Source organism: Sinocyclocheilus rhinocerous, unplaced genomic scaffold (assembly GCF_001515625.1).
Source record: "Sinocyclocheilus rhinocerous isolate Xijiao unplaced genomic scaffold, SAMN03320098_v1.1 scaffold103, whole genome shotgun sequence".
NCBI classification, from domain to species: Eukaryota; Metazoa; Chordata; class Actinopteri; order Cypriniformes; family Cyprinidae; genus Sinocyclocheilus; species Sinocyclocheilus rhinocerous.
In genome coordinates this window covers 516,153-535,179 of record NW_015629204.1, presented here as the reverse complement: position 1 = coordinate 535,179, position 19,027 = coordinate 516,153, and the positions used below count along the sequence as shown (strand labels likewise).

The window sequence follows — 19,027 nt, the reverse complement described above, 5'->3', positions numbered from 1 at the left end:
TTACACGATCTTTTAGTTCGTTGTATTATTGAATGATTTAAAGCAATCTGCTTTACCTTTTCTAAAGCTCTTGTTGTTTGGCAGCTCGTTTTAAATAAATGTAGGGTTTCCAAATCCTTAAAATGATGTCAAACACAGATGATGAGATGAAATGTTGTTTTGGAAGACATTCATTGTGTTTAATCCAAAGTTCATGTGAATAAGAGCATTAATTGCACACTCGGAACTGACAATATGATCCCCAAAGTCCTAAATCGTCAGTCATGTTTATCTGCTCTTTTTTTGCCATTCAGCCCAGGCAAAGCCAAATATTAATATTAATTTTCTATTTTATCATCTATCTATCTATCTATCTAATGAACTAGCCTAATTAATAAATAATAAGAAAGCTGAGTGAAGTGTATTTCATATTATTCTGTATGTGTGTGAGTTTCAGTGATGGTGTCTCGTCGCGCTCTGAAAGCGGTTCTCATTGATCTGAGTGGGACTCTTCATATCGAGGATGCTGCAGTTCCTGGGGCGCAGATATATTAATAGATGCGTTCACAAAGAGAAATTTCTGAGAAATTTCTGTCTGATTAAATATTTTAGAGGTAAAAATAGGACAGATTTCACAGATTCTCGATTCGAACTCAACTCATGTCACAATGCTGCAAATTGTACATGGAACCCTAGTCAGTTGCTAGAATAGTTTAAAATTAGTGCATACTATATTTAGTGCTTCTTTCTATATTTATTATTTTCTAGCCAACTAACGATCTACTGAGGAAAATGTTACGTTACGTAACATTGTTTACAAGCTTTTTAATGTTTTCCATTGTTGAAACACTGACTGAGCGATTACATGGGACATGATTCAATTCATCAAGTTGTACGGTTTCTTTTAACACCTTCTGATGTTCATTCATGTTTATTTCGTGCTGTAACTAGTAGTAAAGAGGGAGAGATGATCGGTTCACCGCGGTCCGCGCTGCCGTTTAGACTGGCACCTTTACAGCGATCTGTATTGTTTGAATTTCTTTACAAAATTGATATTTTTCATATCAAATTGATAGATTCATATCAAAATAAACAGAGCACAACGTTTATTGCGATTAACGGATGGGAAGCCAACTTCAAATGTTTCTTGAAGTTTTGCTCATGTATCAACTAATAAACAGCATAGACTAAAAGATTGATTTTTGAATTTAAGTTATAGGCTTATATAAATCGCTATCAGATCATCAACATGAAAATGGATTAAAAACAAATAAATCAATTAAAATCAAGTAATCGACAGTATGCTGTATCAACAAATGGGTATTATTTCAAACACACTGCTTAAATACATGTCTGCCAACCTGAAATCAGCATACCAAATATGCAAATGACTATTTCATTTTATTATAACTATTTCAGTGCCATTTGTAATGTAGTTGAGATATTTCATGTTTGGTATTGCATAGAAACTAATTAGACGTGTACTTGTCCAGATTAAGACAGGCTCCAGTCACTGTAAAATTTGTGACCAACACCACGAAGGAATGTAAGAGGACCCTGTTTGAGCGACTGCATCGGTTAAACTTTGACCTCCAGGAGCAGGAGATCTTCACATCGCTCACAGCGGCCCGTAATCTACTGGAGCAGAGAGCAGTGCGCCCCCTACTGCTGGTGGAGGATAGCGCTCTAGAGGACTTCACAGGTCAGCGTCTTGTTCATTTATGTAATCAGTTACAGTTACTGAGAACAAATGTGTACTTAAATTACAGCTACTTATAAAAATGTTAACAATTACAAAGGGGTTACATCTGAATTTTTTTCACACACACACACACACACACACACAGGTTTGTTTTTGTGAAAAGTGGGGACATCCCATAGGCGTAATGGTTTTTCTACTGTACAGACCGTATATTCTATTGCCCTACACCAACCCTACCCCTAAACCTACCCCTTACAGGAAACTTTGTGCTATTTCAGATTTTCAATACACTCCATTCTGTGTGAGTTATATGCGTTTTGAAAAGTGGGGACATGGGGTAATGTCCTGAAAAGTCACCTTCTCCTTGTAATACCTATGTCATACCCTTGTCATTATACACACACACACACAGAGATTTAATTGATTTCTTTCCCAAAATGCACTGACTGCTCTAAAATATGAGGGACAAATGTTTCAGGAGTTTAGGACACAGAATAAGGCACATGCTTTTTCGATAAATCTTTTATTTCCTTTTTGGGTTTATGCATAGACTTTTTTTGTATTTTTTAAGATTAACTGTTCTTTTCCAAAGCATTAGTAGATGCCAGTGTTTCCTGTCATAGCTATGCAAAGATTTAATTTCAAAAACAGCATCATAGCTATTAAACTACTTGTTATGATTTTAAATCTGTAATTAACCTCAGACTGATCTCAAAGTAAGTCGGATTTTGTGGAGGCTGTGGGGGACATTGGACACCCATTTTCCACAAGTTGGTTTGATTCTTTAGGATCTTCATGAAATGTCTGTAACATACTTTGGTTAAAATTCCTCAGTGGTCGTAAAAACAACACCCTTTTTACCTTGTCAAAAACAGCTCTGTCCACAGCGACCCGTTTCGGTGCTTGTCTCTTTAAATGATAATGAGCTGCTGCTCACCCCGCCCCTCGCTTCCGTGAAGAGCAAAGGCGATTTGCAAGTAATCATAAAAGACATAAAGTGTGAGATTTAATTCTTCTGGAGGTGCAGCTGGATCACGAACAGTGGGTACTGATCCATCCTTGAGTTTTAACTTTTTAGCAAAACCTGTCCCTCGTTCAGAAAGCAGTCTGGAGTAAAATGATTTGCGCAGACAAACGAATTTAGGTGTATTCGGTGGCGCAAAACACATGCATTGCTTACGAGACATTGTTGTGGCTACAGCTGCTCGAGCGCGGAGAAAATGACAGCGTATAACTGGCTGAGGGCTGCAAATATGGGACAGTTCGTCAGTGGTCGTGGGTGGGGCCTGAGCGGTATGACGTCATACTGCTCTGAAAATCAAAACAGCTTGATAACTGAGACTGTTTAGGTTTTTCGGGTTTAAAAAAAGAAGTGAATGGATTTTTATCATTGTAGGGTGGTTATGTTCACACACTGCTAAGACATTCATATGCTAACACCATGTAAAAGTGAATTTTGCACCCGACGTCCCCTTTAAAATTAAAAATATTATCACTTAATTGATTTTGAAAGTCTGACAGTAATCAGTGTTGAGTACTACTGTAAGGTTAACACTGCCTGGTTTACATGTTTGATTAACAGTTGAAAACATTAGAAATTAAGAAAAGTAATCAAAAACTAATCAAATGTAATCAGTTACATTACTTTATTAAAGTAGTTGAAAAGTTACACTACTTATTACGTTTTAAATAGAGTAACTTGCAATCTGTAACCTATTACATTTCCAAAGTAACCTTCCCAACACTGCCAGTTAACAACACTTGAGCAGCCATGATACACCCTAGCATCAAAGTAATGAGTAAAGCACTGACATTAAAATAAATAAATAAATAAAAATAAAAAAATAAAACAGGCAAAAATCTGTTTTAGAAAATTAAAAAACAACAACAACAACAACTTTGATTTCCATGTTTTTCATTTAGAAAAAAAATGAAGATCTTGGGGTTAAAAAAAAATGTTTCCATGTTTGTCATATAATGGTTTGTGTTGATCTCATACTTTCCTATGTAGTTACATTACTTTATTAAAGTAATTGAAAAGTTACACTACTTATTACATTTTAAATAGAGTAACTTGCAATCTGTAACCTATTACATTTTCAAAGTAACCTTCCCAACACTGCCAGTTAACAACACTTGAGCAGCCATGATACACCCTAGCATCAAAGTAATGAGTAAAGCACTGACATTAAAATAAATAAATAAATAAAAATAAAAAAATAAAACAGGCAAAAATCTGTTTTAGAAAATTAAAAAACAACAACAACAACTTTGATTTCCATGTTTTTCATTTAGAAAAAAAATGAAGATCTTGGGGTTAAAAAAAAAAGTTTCCATGTTTGTCATATAATGGTTTGTGTTGATCTCATACTTTCCTATGCTGCAGGTTTGGAAACTTCAGATCCTAATGCTGTTGTGATTGGATTAGCACCTGACCACTTCAACTACCAGACACTCAATAAAGCCTTCCGGTAAACAATATTGGAAGATATTTATAGACCATCAAAACAACATCTAAATATTTGAATTCTCCCACTGAGTGGTTGAAATATTGCTTCTAATATTATCAGACTCATTTAATCAGACTCATTTTAGATGGTGCCCCCCTCATTGCCATCCATAAAGCACGATACTATAAAAGGAAGGACGGGTTGGCTTTGGGACCGGGTCCGTTTGTGACGGGTCTCGAGTACGCGACTGACACCCAGGCCACAGTGGTGGGTAAACCAGAGAAAGCCTTCTTCCTGGAGGCCTTACGAGACCTGAACTGCTCACCGGAGGAGGTTGTGATGATAGGAGACGTGAGTATGAATATGCATAGGACTGTAATATTTGGGTGAGTCTGTCAGATAGATAGATTATACTTTAAAACTATATTGCACTATTAAAAATATATATATATTTGTTGAAATATTGAATACAAAAAGGTAATTCCTTAATGAAATTCAAGATGGAATGTATGGCTGAATTAGTTTGCCTTACAATTTAATCTGTCACCAACCAAACTGTTGTTGCACAGGATGCCAGAGATGATGTTGGTGGGGCACAGAATGCAGGAATGCTGGGAATTTTAGTGAAAACTGGTAGGCCTCATTCTTAATATGCAATTGTGTTTTCATAATATAGTTTTTTTTTTTTTTTTTTGCATAATAGTAATCTTCTTTTAATTTTTTGCAGGTAAATACAGACCTGGTGATGAGGGTAAAATTAACCCGCCACCTCACCTGACGTGTGACAGCTTTCCAGAGGCTGTCAATCATATACTTGAAAATCTCTTAGGATCTAAATGACTGGAAAACTGACAAAAAAAAAAGTAATATTGGTACTGTGTAGTTTGATAATTGTTTAACTGTCCCTTATAACGACGCTGCACTTCCTATGCATTTATTCTGATGTACTTAAAATAAATAAAACAAAATCAAAACATGAACTGTGAAAACAAACTGTAGTTTAAAATTGTTTTTAATATTTCCTTTAAAATGTTTTTTCTAGTGAGAAACACAGCATGTCGTTATAAAAAGTGTAGGTAGTAGTGCAGTAAAAACATTTGTTGGTTGCTGTAACAACAGTCCATGTATTATGCTGAGATCATGTGTCAGACAGACTCATACTCTTTCTCCCAGGCCGAGTATCTATCCATCAGACATCTGGCTGACGGTTTGGTGTGAGCAATCACCTCCAGGAAATCTGCTGTGGTCACAGTTTCTAGTTCAATAACCGGCATGTTGGACTGACCTGTGAAGATGCATGGTGTAATGGAGACTGTGAATTGTGGGCAAAACAGGATTTCGTGATGAAACAGCAGTTTAATGTCGTTCAGAGCGGGACGTGGCATATTTCTTACCTTCAATGTGATTTTCAAGGGCATCAAAGATTTTTCGCACAGGTCTCATAGCGGCCTCCTTACACACTAACCTGATATCTGACCCAGAGTAACCTCCTGTCTTCTGAAATATCAGGACGTGAACATATCAGAACAATTGTCTCAATAGTATCTATCTATCTTATCTATCTATCTATCTGTCTGTCTGTCTTTCTGCCTGCCTATCTATCTATCTATCTGTCTGTCAATCTATCTGTCTGTCTGTCTTTCTGCCTGCCTATCTATCTATCTATCTATCTATCTATCTATCTATCTATCTGTCTGTCTGTCTGTCTGTCTGTGTGTCTTTCTGCCTATCTATCTATCTATCTATCTATCTGTCTGTCTGTCTATCTATCTTTATATCTTTCTGCCTGCCTGTCTATATCTATCTATCTATCTATCTATCTATCTGTCTGCCTGTCTCTATCTATCTATCTATCCATCCATCCATCCATCCATCCATCCGTTCGTCTGTCCGTCCATGCGTCCGTCCGTCCATCCATCCATCCATACATCTATCCATCCATCCATCTATCTATCTACACACATGGTTTCTCTCACCTGTGCCAGTGAGTCATAGTCCAGCTCTGTCCGCAGCTCCACCCCACCTGTGTTACTAACCGGAGGCAGCCAATGACTGATCATGGCTTGTCTGGCAGGGGCAGATGGGAGACCCACCAGTATCCGCTTCTCCAGTCTTCTCAGCATGGCATGGTCCAACTCCCTGAAGACAGATTAGAAAGATTATAAAGAAAACCATAACAAAAGAAAAAATTATATTGTTTCCTCACAATCACTCCTCACCAAGGTAAGTTTGAGGCAGCAAGCACAAACACAAGATCGTTTGATCGTGCCAGTCCATCCATCTGAACTAGTAACTCCGTCTTCATCCTTCTACTGCCCTCGTGATCACCTCTTAAAGAGATGTAAAGAGCAAAACAGAAATTGTGTAAGTTACTAGTTATGGATTGTGTACTAGGAGTGAGATTTTAGGTTGTTTTGTAATCTTACTGTCAGTGAAAGTTACTGGCTCATGCTCACCCTTGACCAACACCTCGCTGGCTCATCACTGATTCCAGCTCATCCAAGAAAATGGTGGATGGAGCGTGATATCTTGCCAGCTCAAACAAAACCTGCAGAGGATCATAACATGAGGAAAATCAGTGTTTCGCTGAGCACAACCTTTCCCCCAAACATCTCATAAAACAATAAAATAACACAAATCTGAGAAAATAATGTCTCTTCGGACCCGAACCAGCTTCTCAGAGTCTCCCCTCCATTTGCTGACAATACTGGATGCAGAGATGTTGAAGAATGTTGTGTTGCACTCCGTGGCTACAGCTTTGGCCAGCATCGTCTTTCCTGTGCCTGATTTTTGAGAGGCAGTCGTCACATTAAGATCATATTACACGTAAAATTAGTTATATATTCAGGGATTGAATATTCATATTTTCACAAATGGATTTACACAAACAGAAAACAGAAAGGTCAGACCTGGTGGTCCATATAGGAGTAAACCCTTCCATGGTGACAGGATTCCAGTGAACAGCTGCGGATACTGAAAAAAAGAGGGTAGGTGGATAGTGGTTAGAAGTAGATGGTTCCAGAACTAGACAGTTGTTCTGGGTGATTACTATTTGTCATTTCTAAAATGTCCTTAATGTGATCGTAAGTATGTTGTTAGGTTTTTTTTTAATTTTATTTATTTTATTTTTTTTGTGGTGGTTGCTAAGACACTTTTAGGTGGCTGATAGATACTTGATTGGGTGTTCTGGCAACCAATTGACAGTTGGTTGCTATAATGTTTTTGGTGGTGGCCACTAGGGTGTTGCTAAGCAGCTGCTACAGTTTTCTAAGTGGCCGTACACATCTAGGTGGTTGCTATGGTGCTTTGTCACAGTTACTAGGATGTGTGTTGCTTGGGTGTTCTGAATGGGTTCTAGGGCATTAGTAGGCAGTTTCTAAGGTGTTTTAAATGGCTGCAAGTGTGCTGCTAGGTTGTTGCTCTATGTTCTCTATGTGTTTTTTAGAAAGCTGATATTGAATTCTGGGTGCATTGCTAGGTGGTTGCTAGGCATGTGCTAGGGTGTTTTGGATGGCTATCAGTGTGTTGCTAGGTTGTTGCTGTGGTGCTCTGGTTGTTACAGCATTGTTTTGAGTGGTTATTCATTGATTACTAGTGTGTTATGGGTGGTCACTTGGGTCTTTTGAGTGGTTGCTATGGTGCTTTGCCATGGTTACTAGGTTGTTGTTGTTTGGCATATTACTAAAGTGTTCTTGGTATTTGGTAAGCAGTTGCTAGGTGCTAGGTGTTTTCTAATATGTTTTCTAGGTGTGTTGCTAGGCTGGCTGTTGCCATGGTGCTCTTTGTGGTCGCTAGAGAGCTACAGTGGTGTTGTGGGTGGTTGTTGCAGCATTTATAGGGTGTTCTGGGTTGTTTCCAGCTGGTTGCAGTGGAGTTCTGGGCGGCTGTTTGTGCATTGCTATATGGCTGCTAGGCAGTTGCTAGGGGTTTCTAGGTGGTTGCTAAGCATATACTAGTAGAAGTTTCTAAGGATGTTGTAATCTAGGTAGTTGTTAGCATTTAAATGCTGCTCTGGATAGTTGCTGGTTGGTTGCTATAATGTTATGGGTGGTTACTAGAGTGTTGCTACAGTTTTCTGAGTGGCTGGTGTTGTTAGACATATTGTGTTCTACGTAGCAGTTACTAGGGTGTTCTGGGTGGTTACTAAGGCATTGCTAGGTGATTTTAAGATGCTCCAAGTTGCTGTTTTTTTCCTAGGTGGTTGTTAGGTTGTAAGGAATGATGCTGTGGGGCTTTGTTGTGGTTGCTAGGATTGTTAGGTTGTTAGGCTTCTTGCTGTGGGGCTTTGTCACGGTTGCTAGGATTTTTAGGTTAGGCATGTTGCTATAGGGCTTTGTCATGGTTACTAGGATTGATAGGTTGTTAGGCATGTTGCTATAGGGATTTGTCATTGTTGCTAGGATTGTTAGGTTGTTAGGCAAGTTGCTATAGGGCTTTGTCATTGTTGCTAGGATTGTTAGGTTGTTAGGCATGTTGCTGTGGGGCTTTGTGACGGTTGCTAGGGTTGTTAGGCATGTTGCTATGGGCTTTGTCACGGTTTCTAGGATTGTTAGATTGTTAGGCAAGTTGCTATGGGGCTTTGTCATGGTTGCTAGGATTGTTAGGTCGTTAGGCATGTTGCTATGGGGCTTTGTCATGGTTGCTAGGATTGTTAGGTTGTTAGGCATGTTGCTGGGTAGTTACTACGTCATTGCTAGGTGGTTTAATAATTTCTAAGTTGCTGTAAGTCCGTTGCTAGGCTGGCTGTTGCTGTGGTGCTCTATGTGGTTGCTAGTAAGCTCCTATGGTGTTCTGGGAGGTTTCTTCCTGGTTGCAGTGGAGTTGTGCATGCCTGTTAGTCCATTGCTAGGTGGTTGCTAAACATGTGCTAGGCTGTTCTGGATGGTTACTGCGACATTACAAGGAAGTTTCTAAGGATGTCGTAATCTGAGTGGTTGTTAGAGCATTGATAGGGTGTTCTGGATAGCTGCTAGTTAGTTTCTACAATGTTCTGGCTGGTTACTAGGGTGTTGCTAGGTGGCTGCTAAGGTTTTCTGAGTGCCTGTAAGAGTGTTGCTAGGCTGTTGCTGCTGTGCTCTAATATTTAAGGCACTGATAAGGTGTTTTGGGTGGTTGCTGTGGTGCTCTGAATGGATGTTATTTGGCTACTGAGGTGTTATAAAGTGGTTGCTAGAGAAATTTCACGAATAATCAATATTGTTTGTTGACTTCACGCTAAGGTGAATAACAAAAACTAATTGCTAGGTGGCTGCTAAGGTTTTCTGAGTGCCTGTAAGAGTGTTGCTAGGCTGTTGCTGCTGTGCTCTAATGTTTAAGGCACTGATAAGGTGTTTTGGGTGGTTGCTGTGGTGCTCTGAATGGCTGTTATTTGGCTACTGAGGTGTTATAAGTGGTTGCTAAAGAAATTTCACGAATAATCAATATTGTTTGTTGACTTCACGCTAAGGTGAATAACAAAAACTAATATTTTCATCGACCAATTAACTGCAGACACCACTTTATCTTTATCTTTATCTAATACATGATAAGGTCCAAGTATTGACAAAACCGAGCCTCAAAATGTCCTTCAGCATAATGTGAAGTAATCATATTCTTCATTCAATTTTTACTTCATGTGCTACAAGCAAAAATAAGCTGCGGTATAGATTTCATGTCATCTTAAGAAATAACCCTGAGCCCAGCTTTCCTCTAGCCGTTAGTGGAGATGTATTCAGAATCGAAGGCAGGCGGCAGCTTGAGAAATACCAAAGTGTTTAGCGGCCAAGCACCTTAATAGGGTAGACGACAGCTTCTTTGACTAATCGCTTGGCAGCCTCCAGGCCTATAATGTCGTCCCAGCGCACGTTGGGGTTGTGTAAATAGATATCCTTTATGAAGAGACAGGAGAGAAAGATGAAATGGAGTGCTTCAATAATACATGTTACAGCTTGTGTATGTATCTGCACACACGCACACGCACGCACGCACACACACACACACACACACACAGAGTGATATTGGGTTGTGTAACACTATATTATAAAACAGACTGTATGCTGCTCTCTAGTGTTGAATCAGTGTTGGAATGGCACAGTATTTTTTATTATCAGAAATGTATCTAATTGTCATTTACACACACATATATATATATTATAATATATATATAATTATTTTATTTATATTTATTTTATATATTATTATTATTTTGATTTTGATTACTGATTCATACAGTAATTTTAAAATATGATTTTGTCAATACAATATATATTATTAAATATATAATTATTTTGTTTATTTATATTATAGATAGATAGATCTATTTTCTAATAAAATTTTAGTAGTGAATCTTTATTCAGTGTGTGGACAGTAATTTCAATGTACACAGTAATTTTAAAACATGATTTTGTCAATACAGATTGATTTTGTATTACTGTAATTAAACTAATAAGAATCATCATTGAGAAAAATGAAAATGATCAAAACAAACAAACAAACAAAAAGCTTCATGGTTGTGAGGATTGTGGGGGAATGTGCTTAACTGTTTTTAATATCACATTTAAAAAAACAAAAAAAAATCATAGTAGTCCTGAAAAAGCTTCATTGGCTTGTGTTTTTTAATATTACTTGAATGGTAAAATGACAGACTTCATAATATTTCCCTAATATAGCACCAAACTGCCACACAAGGGAAGTAATTTCATAAACATTGACTTACTCTGCTAATAACCGCTGCAAGTTCCCTCATGTCACTGTTCATCCCAATGAAGGCACTCACGGGTTTCAGCAAACGCTCCTGTCAGACACAAGCATGAGGGATGTTTCAGAATTATTTTCTATCACAGCTGCTTCCAACAGAGCTTCAGTTGCTTTGAACCTGAATGAAACACAGTTGACCTACTGAGAAATCTGTGCAGGGCAGGACTGAGTCGTTAGCGGCACCTTTAACTGCATCAGGAATCAGACTCCTGTAATCAACCTGATGAAGAAAGAAAGAAAGAAAGTCATATGGGTTTTAAACTGCATGAAGGTGAGTACAGTACATGATGACAAGATATTCTTTTTTTGAGGCAAATAAACAATCCTTAAAAAACCTTTCTCATGTGTGTTCCCTCTTCTGCCCCATTCCTGATGAGAGGAGACACATTCAGACCGAACCCTGATGCATCCGCAGGCGTCAGCTGCTCTCCTTCCTGGACAGATCATGCAAAGTGACTCTTTCTTGTGTACAGAGTTTATAATAGTTTGTTCAAACCAAAAAAAAAAAAGAGGTTTGTAGACTTACACTGGATTTGCTGATGTCTCTTCCTGTTAGTTTAGATTCAGTCTTTTTAACAGTGTTTCTGGATGGAGGTCGCTGGATGGAGCTGATTTTTGGGAGTGTGTGACTGGATGATGACGTCCTTTCACAAATGAATACACACATGGTGAATAAAAACAACATTATACTGAGTCTTTGAATGCTCTTGTGGTAAAAGTACTATACATACCTTCTTTTACCACAGCTCTTTACAAGCCGACTCTCTCCTATAAAGAAAAATGACTAAATAAAAATAAATATGACTAAATAATAACCTTTAGTAACAGTTTTAACAAGTATTATTACACTATATATTGCTTAACAATTCATGTTTTAATGTACATGAAAAAACATACTATATATATATACAGTATATATATATATATATATATATATATATATATATAAAATAAAAAAAGACAATACAACAATATTTATGAAGTTTCACAGAAGTTAGAAGTAAAATCTCACCTTGTTCTGTCAGTTTCTTTGTCAGTTTGGGATATTTCTGAAACTTTATTAAATAATAACTCTCATATTCCATAAGAACGGTCTCCAAGTCAACATTATCACACACCTCAAAACGGCATAAAGCAAAACTGCTTTCTTTCTCTAAGGCTTTAGCTGAATCCATATACCTGTGCAGTCGAAAAAGAAATGACTTGAATGTATTTACACTTGTGTCTTTTCTTTAATTTAGAGCCATTTAATGTTCATGCCATTTTAAGAAATGTGTTTAAGATCTCACCCCTCTTCCATTAAATGATGATAAATCAAAACCAGCAAATTTCTCCTGCGCGTTTCTGTTCTTAGTTCCTCCTACGAAAAGAAATTCATAAAACGTTTATTTGAAATTGCATCAACAAACTAAATGTCGCGACTTTAATTTGGTTACTTGCAGCAACTGTAGTACTAGTAGCCTATTTTGCGGGGAATGTGTGTGAATGTTAATTGTTACTCAAACTGATACATTTGAGCTGTAACAGATATTAGAATTGATGAATATTTGTAATAATCTCCACTGACTATCCGTTAGATGGCGCCAAATCTTACATTAAGGGAAATGCATATAGTTGCTATGGCAACACAGCACTTAATGACTGTAAACACGCGCATTTAGTAACTAACTAGCCATCTTGCTAATTGTCAAAAAAAAAAAAATAATGAATGTGTGTGAATGTTAATTGTTACTCAAACTGATACATTTGAGCTGTAACAGATATTAGAATTGATGAATATTTGTAATAATCTCCACTGACTATCCGTTAGATGGCGCCAAATCTTACATTAAGGGAAATGCATATAGTTGCTATGGCAACACAGCACTCAATGACTGTAAACACGCGCATTTAGTAACTAACTAGCCATCTTGCTAATTGTCAAAAAAAAAATAATAATAATAACAAAAATATCCGAAAGGCTATTTAAAAACGATAAAAAAGGCACTCGACTTCATTCGTACTCCATTTATCTCACAATATTTATATATATGTTTATACACTCTTTCCTTTATACACGCAGTTACACGAATATTTGCTCCAACACATTGCAGTTTATCGCGTGATATCATCGAGAACAAAGTTTAACACGACAGCTACAACAACAGCTTGACTTCAGCACTCACCGCCTCTCTGGCCTGATTAGCAGTCCTTATGGCTTGATAAGAGAGATCCATGCTAATATGAACACACACACAAACACAAACACAGAGCAGCGAGCTGAAATGAATGAGCCATGAGCGCGAGCGCTGTGTGTTGATACTGCCGCTGATCAGCAGCAGGAAAAACTACATATGCATTATATGATTATAATATGCAAAATTACATACACTACCGGTCAAAACATTTGGAATAATGCTCACCAAGGCTGCATATATTTAATAAAATATCCAGTACAATTTGTATTTTTATTTATTTAATTATTATTATTTTTTTACAACTTTTAATAACGGTTTTCTATTTGAATATATTGTAAAATGTAATTTATTTCTGTGATAAAAGCTGAATTTTCAGCATCATTGCTCCAGTCTTCTGTCACATGATCCTTCAGAAATCATTTGGCACTCAGTTATTATGAATGATTATTGATGCTGAATTATTAATAATGATTCTAATAAAAAAACAAACAAAAAAAAAACACTTGGTCAGAGCCTTCAGTGAGCAGCAGCAAAAGGCAACTCTACTGACATAACATTTTTGTGGAAACCATGGTATATAACATTACATTACTCACCCCAAACTTTTGAATTGTATTGTTTCCACAAACATATTAAGTAGCAAAAACATTTTAACACGGATGATAATAACAAAATGCTTATTGAGCAGCAAATTCAGTATGTAAAAAAATTAAAAATAATAATAATAAAAATAACAAACAAACAAAAACTGTCAATTGTTTGTAAATGTCAATAAAAATAAATAAAAATAAACTCTTTGTACGTTATGGAAAATAATTCCGTTTTTTTTTGTCACATTCCTTATTTGACAGATGCATAATAGAAATCAAACAAACACAAAATAATTTCTAAATAACTTGATTCTAAATAAAAGACGTATTCAACAATACTAATTAATAGGTTTATTCTGGAGCGACTGCAGGCTGAACAGGAGACAGATCAGTTTTGAACAATGTATCTTATGAAAAATAAAGCAACAATTAATATTCACAGTATATTAAAGGTGCAAAGAGTGTGATCTGGAAATACAGAAAGCTACCTTTTGATTGTTTTATCCATACCTCGTAATAACCGTTTCTGGACAGTATCGAGCTGCTAAAACATCTTGCCACGTTCAAACCCAAACAGTGTGTTGACCAAAAATGTGTCTCACCTTTAGAAAAGACATTTGATCAACTCTTTGTACAGTACGGAAAATAAAACTAAAAGTAAGTACATTAAGTGCTTTCCATACATCCAGTTCAACAAGTCGTCGGTTCTCCATTAGCAAACGACCAGCTGATGTTGTGGGCAGTTATCAGAATAACACAGGGACGTGTGTGTTTCAGAGGACGCCGGAGTCAGTGAGGAAAGTGCTGGCCTCCAGGATCATACTCTTCACATAAACACGTACAGTATAAAACAGTGTTAGAAAGTCCTGGGTGCTGAAGACGGTGTCGGCCAGAGAGAAGCCCAGCGTGGAGGGAATGAATCCTCGGCCGTACTCCACCATCCATGTCCCGGCGCTCCACTGCACTGACGTGGCCTCTCCCACCGCATGCACGATAGTGTCTCCTGCCACAACAAACACAGGCTTCACACCACTGTTAGACTCAAGTGTGTGGTGGAGACGTGTGGTGGTTGTACCTGGATAGTAAGTCTCGCTTTTAGTGCTTCCTTCTTTCCATTGCCTGAACGTTCCAGAAATGATGGTGTCTGATATTTCTGCCCAGTAACGACCTGAAGGAGATGCAAATATGAAAGGAATGTGAAAATACAAGAAAAACAGCCGTATTTGGTGTCATTGCTGCACACATATGATGTGGGGGAAAATGTATGTATGTATGTGTTATTTATATATTTATTCACTTTTTAAAGGTGGGGTAAGTGATTTCTGGTAGCCAGTGTTGACATCTGAAATTAACAAACCATACATCAATGGAAAGCTTATTTATTCAGCTTGATGTAAAAAAAGCTGACCCTTATGACTGGTTTTGTGGTCCAGGGTCACAAACAATTAAAATTAGAACAGTATTATTTTAGTATTATTTATACACCATTATAGTTTTTGTTAAGATTTTGAAACAGCCTTATTTATATTTGTAGTCATTATTTATTATTTTAGTCATTTAGTCATTATTTATATAAGCCATTTATATATTTTTAGTTTTCACTTTAATTTTAGTTCACGTTTAATTTTTTTTAAATTAGCTTTTGGATTTTAATATTTCTATGCACCTTTATTTTACTTCAGTTGAACTTTTAGTTATTTAAACTTAAGTTACGCATACTTATTTTCAATCAGCAGCACAGGCAACATTTTTTAATTTTCGTTTACATTTTTAAGCATATGTTTTTCATCTAATATTAATATTTTATAGATCGATTTCAAATAACACATACAATTTAACCGGCCAATAAATTACTAAAATAAAAAAAAGAAAGAAAATGAATTACAAACACAGTTTTATAGTCCTAGTAATTTTAGTAATAATATTTCAACTTCAACTTATTTTATTTAAGTTAGAAGCCAAGGCAAAACACCACCTCCACCACCCAAAAAAATAATAAAAATTGGGAATACAGAAAATTTGCCATATTTTATGCCCATTAAGATTTTGTGACATTATTTTATCTCAAAATGCTTATTTTTGTAATTCATATTGATGTTTTTTTTTTTTTTGCAACTCCCATTATTACTAATAGTGATTCCCATTAGATTATCAATACGGTATTAATAATGTTCTTTTTAGCAACGTCATATGACCCCTTTAAAACATTATATACAAATTTATATTCTAAATAATATTGCTATACACAATTGTTTTCATTTATTATTATTCTGCAACAAGTTAATTAGAATTTAGTGCTTAATTAAAAAAATAATGTTGCAGTGCAAAAAGTCATATGATCCTATAGTAGTCTTTATTTCAGATTTTTTCTTTCTTTCTTTTAATTTTGAGGACACACGTGCCCTGGAGATGTTCTTGACCCACCTGAATGTCCGCCCGTGTCCACGGCCGTCCCGAACAGCAGCACATACTCTGTGAGAGAGGCGTGCAGCAGACACATGGAGCCCATCCAGCCGCCCGCATTCACAAACACCCACTGCAGGTCCTCATCGGGCAGGATGTGACCCGGATACCTCTTCCTCAGCTCCACCACCACCTTAGAGAAGGCTTGCTCGTGGTCCTGGCCTGTGGCACACACACACACAGCTTAGACATCTAGTTTTATTTGGTTTAGACATCTAGCAGACAAGTGACAAGTTAGGAAGAGTCATTACTGGACAGTTATGTTATTAGATGTGGTATTTGCTCAAAATATACTTTAAACAACTCTTTTAGATAGACAATATGAGCATCTGAATACAGCTTTGTGTTGCTAGGAAGTGTATATTCGCAATATATATATTAAGAATAAGAATATAGAAAGCAATTACTGCAACAGATATGACTTCTGAATAGAAACAGGTTGTGTGTGTTTACTCACCTGCATACTGTCTGGCTAACTTGGCAACATCTTCTTTTGTAAAGACATATTGTTTATTTGCCATCCAATATCTTATAAACTGAACTGTCAACACCAGAAACCCGAGAACCAGCGCCGTTTTTAGAATAGTTCTTATTACAGACATCGTAATCCGGGCACACACGACTGTTTAAAAGTAAAGTAGATTGCAAAAGACATTAAACAGACTTCATTCAGACACACAACACAGCATTGCACAGATGAAAAGTGACGGGCGATGACGCGCGGTGACGTCACACCGGTGGCAACCAATCGGCTGCCACAAACGGCGAGTTCTAGTCCAATGAAATCGCTCAGGGCGCTACACGGAAGAAGGCGGCGCGGCGGTGCATCTTTATCATCAATAAGCCTCCAAAATACGCAACATACACAACGCGGCTTTTATTGGTACAGTGAGACATATCGAATAAATGAATGTATTTACGTATGTGGTATTATTTTTGTTCTCGGGGAGCCTGTAAACAGTGCCAGCACTGTTCTTGACAATAACTGTGGAACACACACTATTTATTCACTCATACACTTATTTATCTAACACACATACTCAGTCTACATTTCAATTTGCACATAATATACCTGTACATACAACTGTCTATTGTTATATACCTGTACATACAATTGTCGATTTGTATATTTTTTTATTCCTTATTTTACTTGTTCTATTTTTATTTTATTTATTTTTTTATTATCTGTGTTTTTTTGTTCTGTCACTGTCATTCTGTTGCACTGTGGAAGCTTCTGTCACGAAAACAAATTCCTCGTATGTGTAAACATACCTGGCAATAAAGCTCATTCTGATTCTGATTTATTCATCTTTAGAATACTGCGTTTTATTTGCGCAGCACTGCTCGCTTGAGGATACTTAGGAGGGAGATCAAATGAAAACTTGAAACTCTAGAAAGAAACAATCAATGAATTCATGTTAAAAACAGGTGATTGGATATATTTCGTAACCACGGGGGATTTTATTAAGCAGTAAGATGGACAGTATCAGTAAACCCACGTTTGATCCTAAAGGTGAGGAATGTTTTTACATGTTGACACTTGTGCATATTTATGTTCTAAGCTTTGAACTGTGCGTGATTCACGAACAAATCTAGATGCCATGTAATGACCTCTTTCTGTTATTGCTCCTGTGGTTTGAATCCACTGAAAATAGTATACTTGATAGATGAGTCACGTACATATACATGTACATATATATACATACATTCAATATATATATATATTATTTCATATTTTATTATTTATTCATTATTTTAGTAGTTAGGCATCACACTTCGCGGAATTTTAGGAGTCGTTTTTAAGTAAAATACATTTTAGATGCATTTTTATACATGCTATTGTTTATCACAATGCTTTAAAATTAGTATAGGTTGCTTGGAATTTTATGATAGTTATGTTTGTTTAAACTGTCAAATTGTCCTGTGAGATTCATTCATTTACAAGCGCTTTGCGAAATCTACTCGTTCAAAAGATTATTCGTTTGTGACTCAGTGACTCAGAAATTAACATACTGAGTGGCAAAGTTCTGCCTGTTACCTTTCAAATCAAATCTCATATTATTCTTGAATTTGTTTCAGAGCACCAGCATCTAAGGTACAACCCCCTGCGGGACTCCTGGGTTCTGGTCTCGGCTCATCGGATGAAGCGTCCGTGGAAAGGACAGGTGGAGAAACCTCCAGAGGACAACACCCCGCGACATGACCCACACAACCCCCTCTGTCCCGGCAGCGTGAGAGCTCATGGAGAGGTGAGCAAAACAGCTTTTCCGACTGAAAGTTGCCGAGGTGTCATTACAAGAAGTGAGACACAACACTGAAAAAAAATAAAAAATTCTGAAAGTTATGCTAGCTCAGTTGATGTTATAACATTAACTCACAGACAGATCATTTGATTGTAATGCTATGTTATTGCTTTGGTATAAAGCCATCTCAGTTTAGAGATATATCTTTATCTGTATACAGTGGTGGCCAAACTTATTAGAACACTAGTATTTTCACTAGGCCTGTCACGATAACAACTTTTTGTTGTGCGATATATTACCCCAGAAATAAAAAGAAATAATTTTAAAGACCATTTTATGCCACTGAATATATAATCATAATGTAACAGCATAATAATGCAAGAAGGCCTACACACTTCCAAATGACAACAAACTTTTAATTCTTAAGAATATTTAGATCATGGAAGTTAAGTATCAAAATATTAGATACCTTAAAAAACATGAATAAATAGTAAATAAACATTTTCTAACAAAAAGTGCAAAGTAACCAGTAGAAAAAAAAATACACAAAAAAATTATTGAGATTTTTCCATCTACAGATTTTTCCCTGACCTTCTTTTCTCTGTAAATGAAGGGTGCACAGCACTATTGCTGAAAAACACAATCACTTCTTAGCAGTCAGATGTCCGTATGCACAAAGGCACAGATC

At 36.6% G+C, this 19,027-nt stretch overlaps 4 protein-coding genes across 5 annotated transcripts in view; 2 read left to right on the top strand and 2 right to left on the bottom strand.

Moving 5' to 3' along the window:
* The window catches only part of LOC107738843 (haloacid dehalogenase-like hydrolase domain-containing protein 2), a 7,405-nt gene extending 2,300 nt beyond the window's left edge, over positions 1 to 5,105 (top strand). The window contains exons 2-7 of the mRNA XM_016550728.1: positions 437 to 525; positions 1,459 to 1,681; positions 4,068 to 4,152; positions 4,266 to 4,482; positions 4,701 to 4,764; positions 4,859 to 5,105. Coding sequence (XP_016406214.1) covers positions 437 to 525; positions 1,459 to 1,681; positions 4,068 to 4,152; positions 4,266 to 4,482; positions 4,701 to 4,764; positions 4,859 to 4,971 — 791 coding nt within the window. The 3' untranslated portion in view covers positions 4,972 to 5,105. The remainder of the gene's footprint in view (positions 1 to 436; positions 526 to 1,458; positions 1,682 to 4,067; positions 4,153 to 4,265; positions 4,483 to 4,700; positions 4,765 to 4,858) is intronic.
* An 88-nt stretch (positions 5,106 to 5,193) lies between these two features.
* Positions 5,194 to 13,122, bottom strand: katnal2 (katanin p60 subunit A-like 2). Of its 2 annotated transcripts, none has more exons than XM_016550725.1 (16): positions 13,032 to 13,122; positions 12,156 to 12,226; positions 11,879 to 12,045; positions 11,598 to 11,634; positions 11,393 to 11,510; positions 11,202 to 11,300; positions 11,009 to 11,086; positions 10,826 to 10,903; positions 9,900 to 9,998; positions 7,041 to 7,104; positions 6,796 to 6,914; positions 6,588 to 6,679; positions 6,351 to 6,461; positions 6,108 to 6,270; positions 5,526 to 5,628; positions 5,194 to 5,416 (listed from the first exon to the last, which is right to left on the bottom strand). In XM_016550725.1, the coding sequence occupies exons 1-16, from the start codon at positions 13,080 to 13,082 to the stop codon at positions 5,277 to 5,279; spliced, it is 1,590 nt and encodes a 529-aa protein (XP_016406211.1). In that variant the 5' UTR covers positions 13,083 to 13,122; the 3' UTR covers positions 5,194 to 5,276. The 2 variants fall into 2 exon arrangements, with proteins under 2 accessions (XP_016406211.1, XP_016406212.1); XM_016550726.1 differs by having other exon boundaries at positions 6,802 to 6,914.
* An 847-nt stretch (positions 13,123 to 13,969) lies between these two features.
* On the bottom strand, positions 13,970 to 16,781 carry sigmar1 (sigma non-opioid intracellular receptor 1). Its single transcript, XM_016550737.1, has 4 exons — positions 16,554 to 16,781; positions 16,058 to 16,258; positions 14,709 to 14,801; positions 13,970 to 14,636 (listed from the first exon to the last, which is right to left on the bottom strand). Exons 1-4 carry the CDS (start codon positions 16,696 to 16,698, stop codon positions 14,407 to 14,409), a joined length of 669 nt encoding a protein of 222 aa, XP_016406223.1. The 5' UTR covers positions 16,699 to 16,781; the 3' UTR covers positions 13,970 to 14,406.
* Positions 16,782 to 17,418: 637 nt separating this feature from the next.
* galt (galactose-1-phosphate uridylyltransferase) overlaps positions 17,419 to 19,027 on the top strand; it is a 130,285-nt gene continuing 128,676 nt past the window's right edge. The window contains exons 1-2 of the mRNA XM_016550736.1: positions 17,419 to 17,609; positions 18,176 to 18,345. Coding sequence (XP_016406222.1) covers positions 17,573 to 17,609; positions 18,176 to 18,345 — 207 coding nt within the window. The 5' untranslated portion in view covers positions 17,419 to 17,572. The remainder of the gene's footprint in view (positions 17,610 to 18,175; positions 18,346 to 19,027) is intronic.

What these genes read in the sequence shown, in the direction of transcription:
- katnal2 (XM_016550725.1), bottom strand. Translation starts at nt 13,082, where the DNA reads ATGGATCTCTCTTATCAAGCCATAAGGACTGCTAATCAGGCCAGAGAG. An exon ending in TTGCAGCGGTTATTAGCAGA is followed by an intron (nt 9,999 to 10,825) that starts GTAAGTCAATGT and finishes CTCTTCATAAAG; the next exon opens with GATATCTATTTACACAACCC. An exon ending in CTGTCGTCTACCCTATTAAG is followed by an intron (nt 7,105 to 9,899) that starts GTGCTTGGCCGC and finishes TCTTTTTTTCAG; the next exon opens with TATCCGCAGCTGTTCACTGG.
- sigmar1 (XM_016550737.1), bottom strand. Translation starts at nt 16,698, where the DNA reads ATGTCTGTAATAAGAACTATTCTAAAAACGGCGCTGGTTCTCGGGTTT. An exon ending in GTTAGCCAGACAGTATGCAG is followed by an intron (nt 16,259 to 16,553) that starts GTGAGTAAACAC and finishes TGTGTGCCACAG; the next exon opens with GCCAGGACCACGAGCAAGCC. An exon ending in AAGCGAGACTTACTATCCAG is followed by an intron (nt 14,637 to 14,708) that starts GTACAACCACCA and finishes TTGTTGTGGCAG; the next exon opens with GAGACACTATCGTGCATGCG.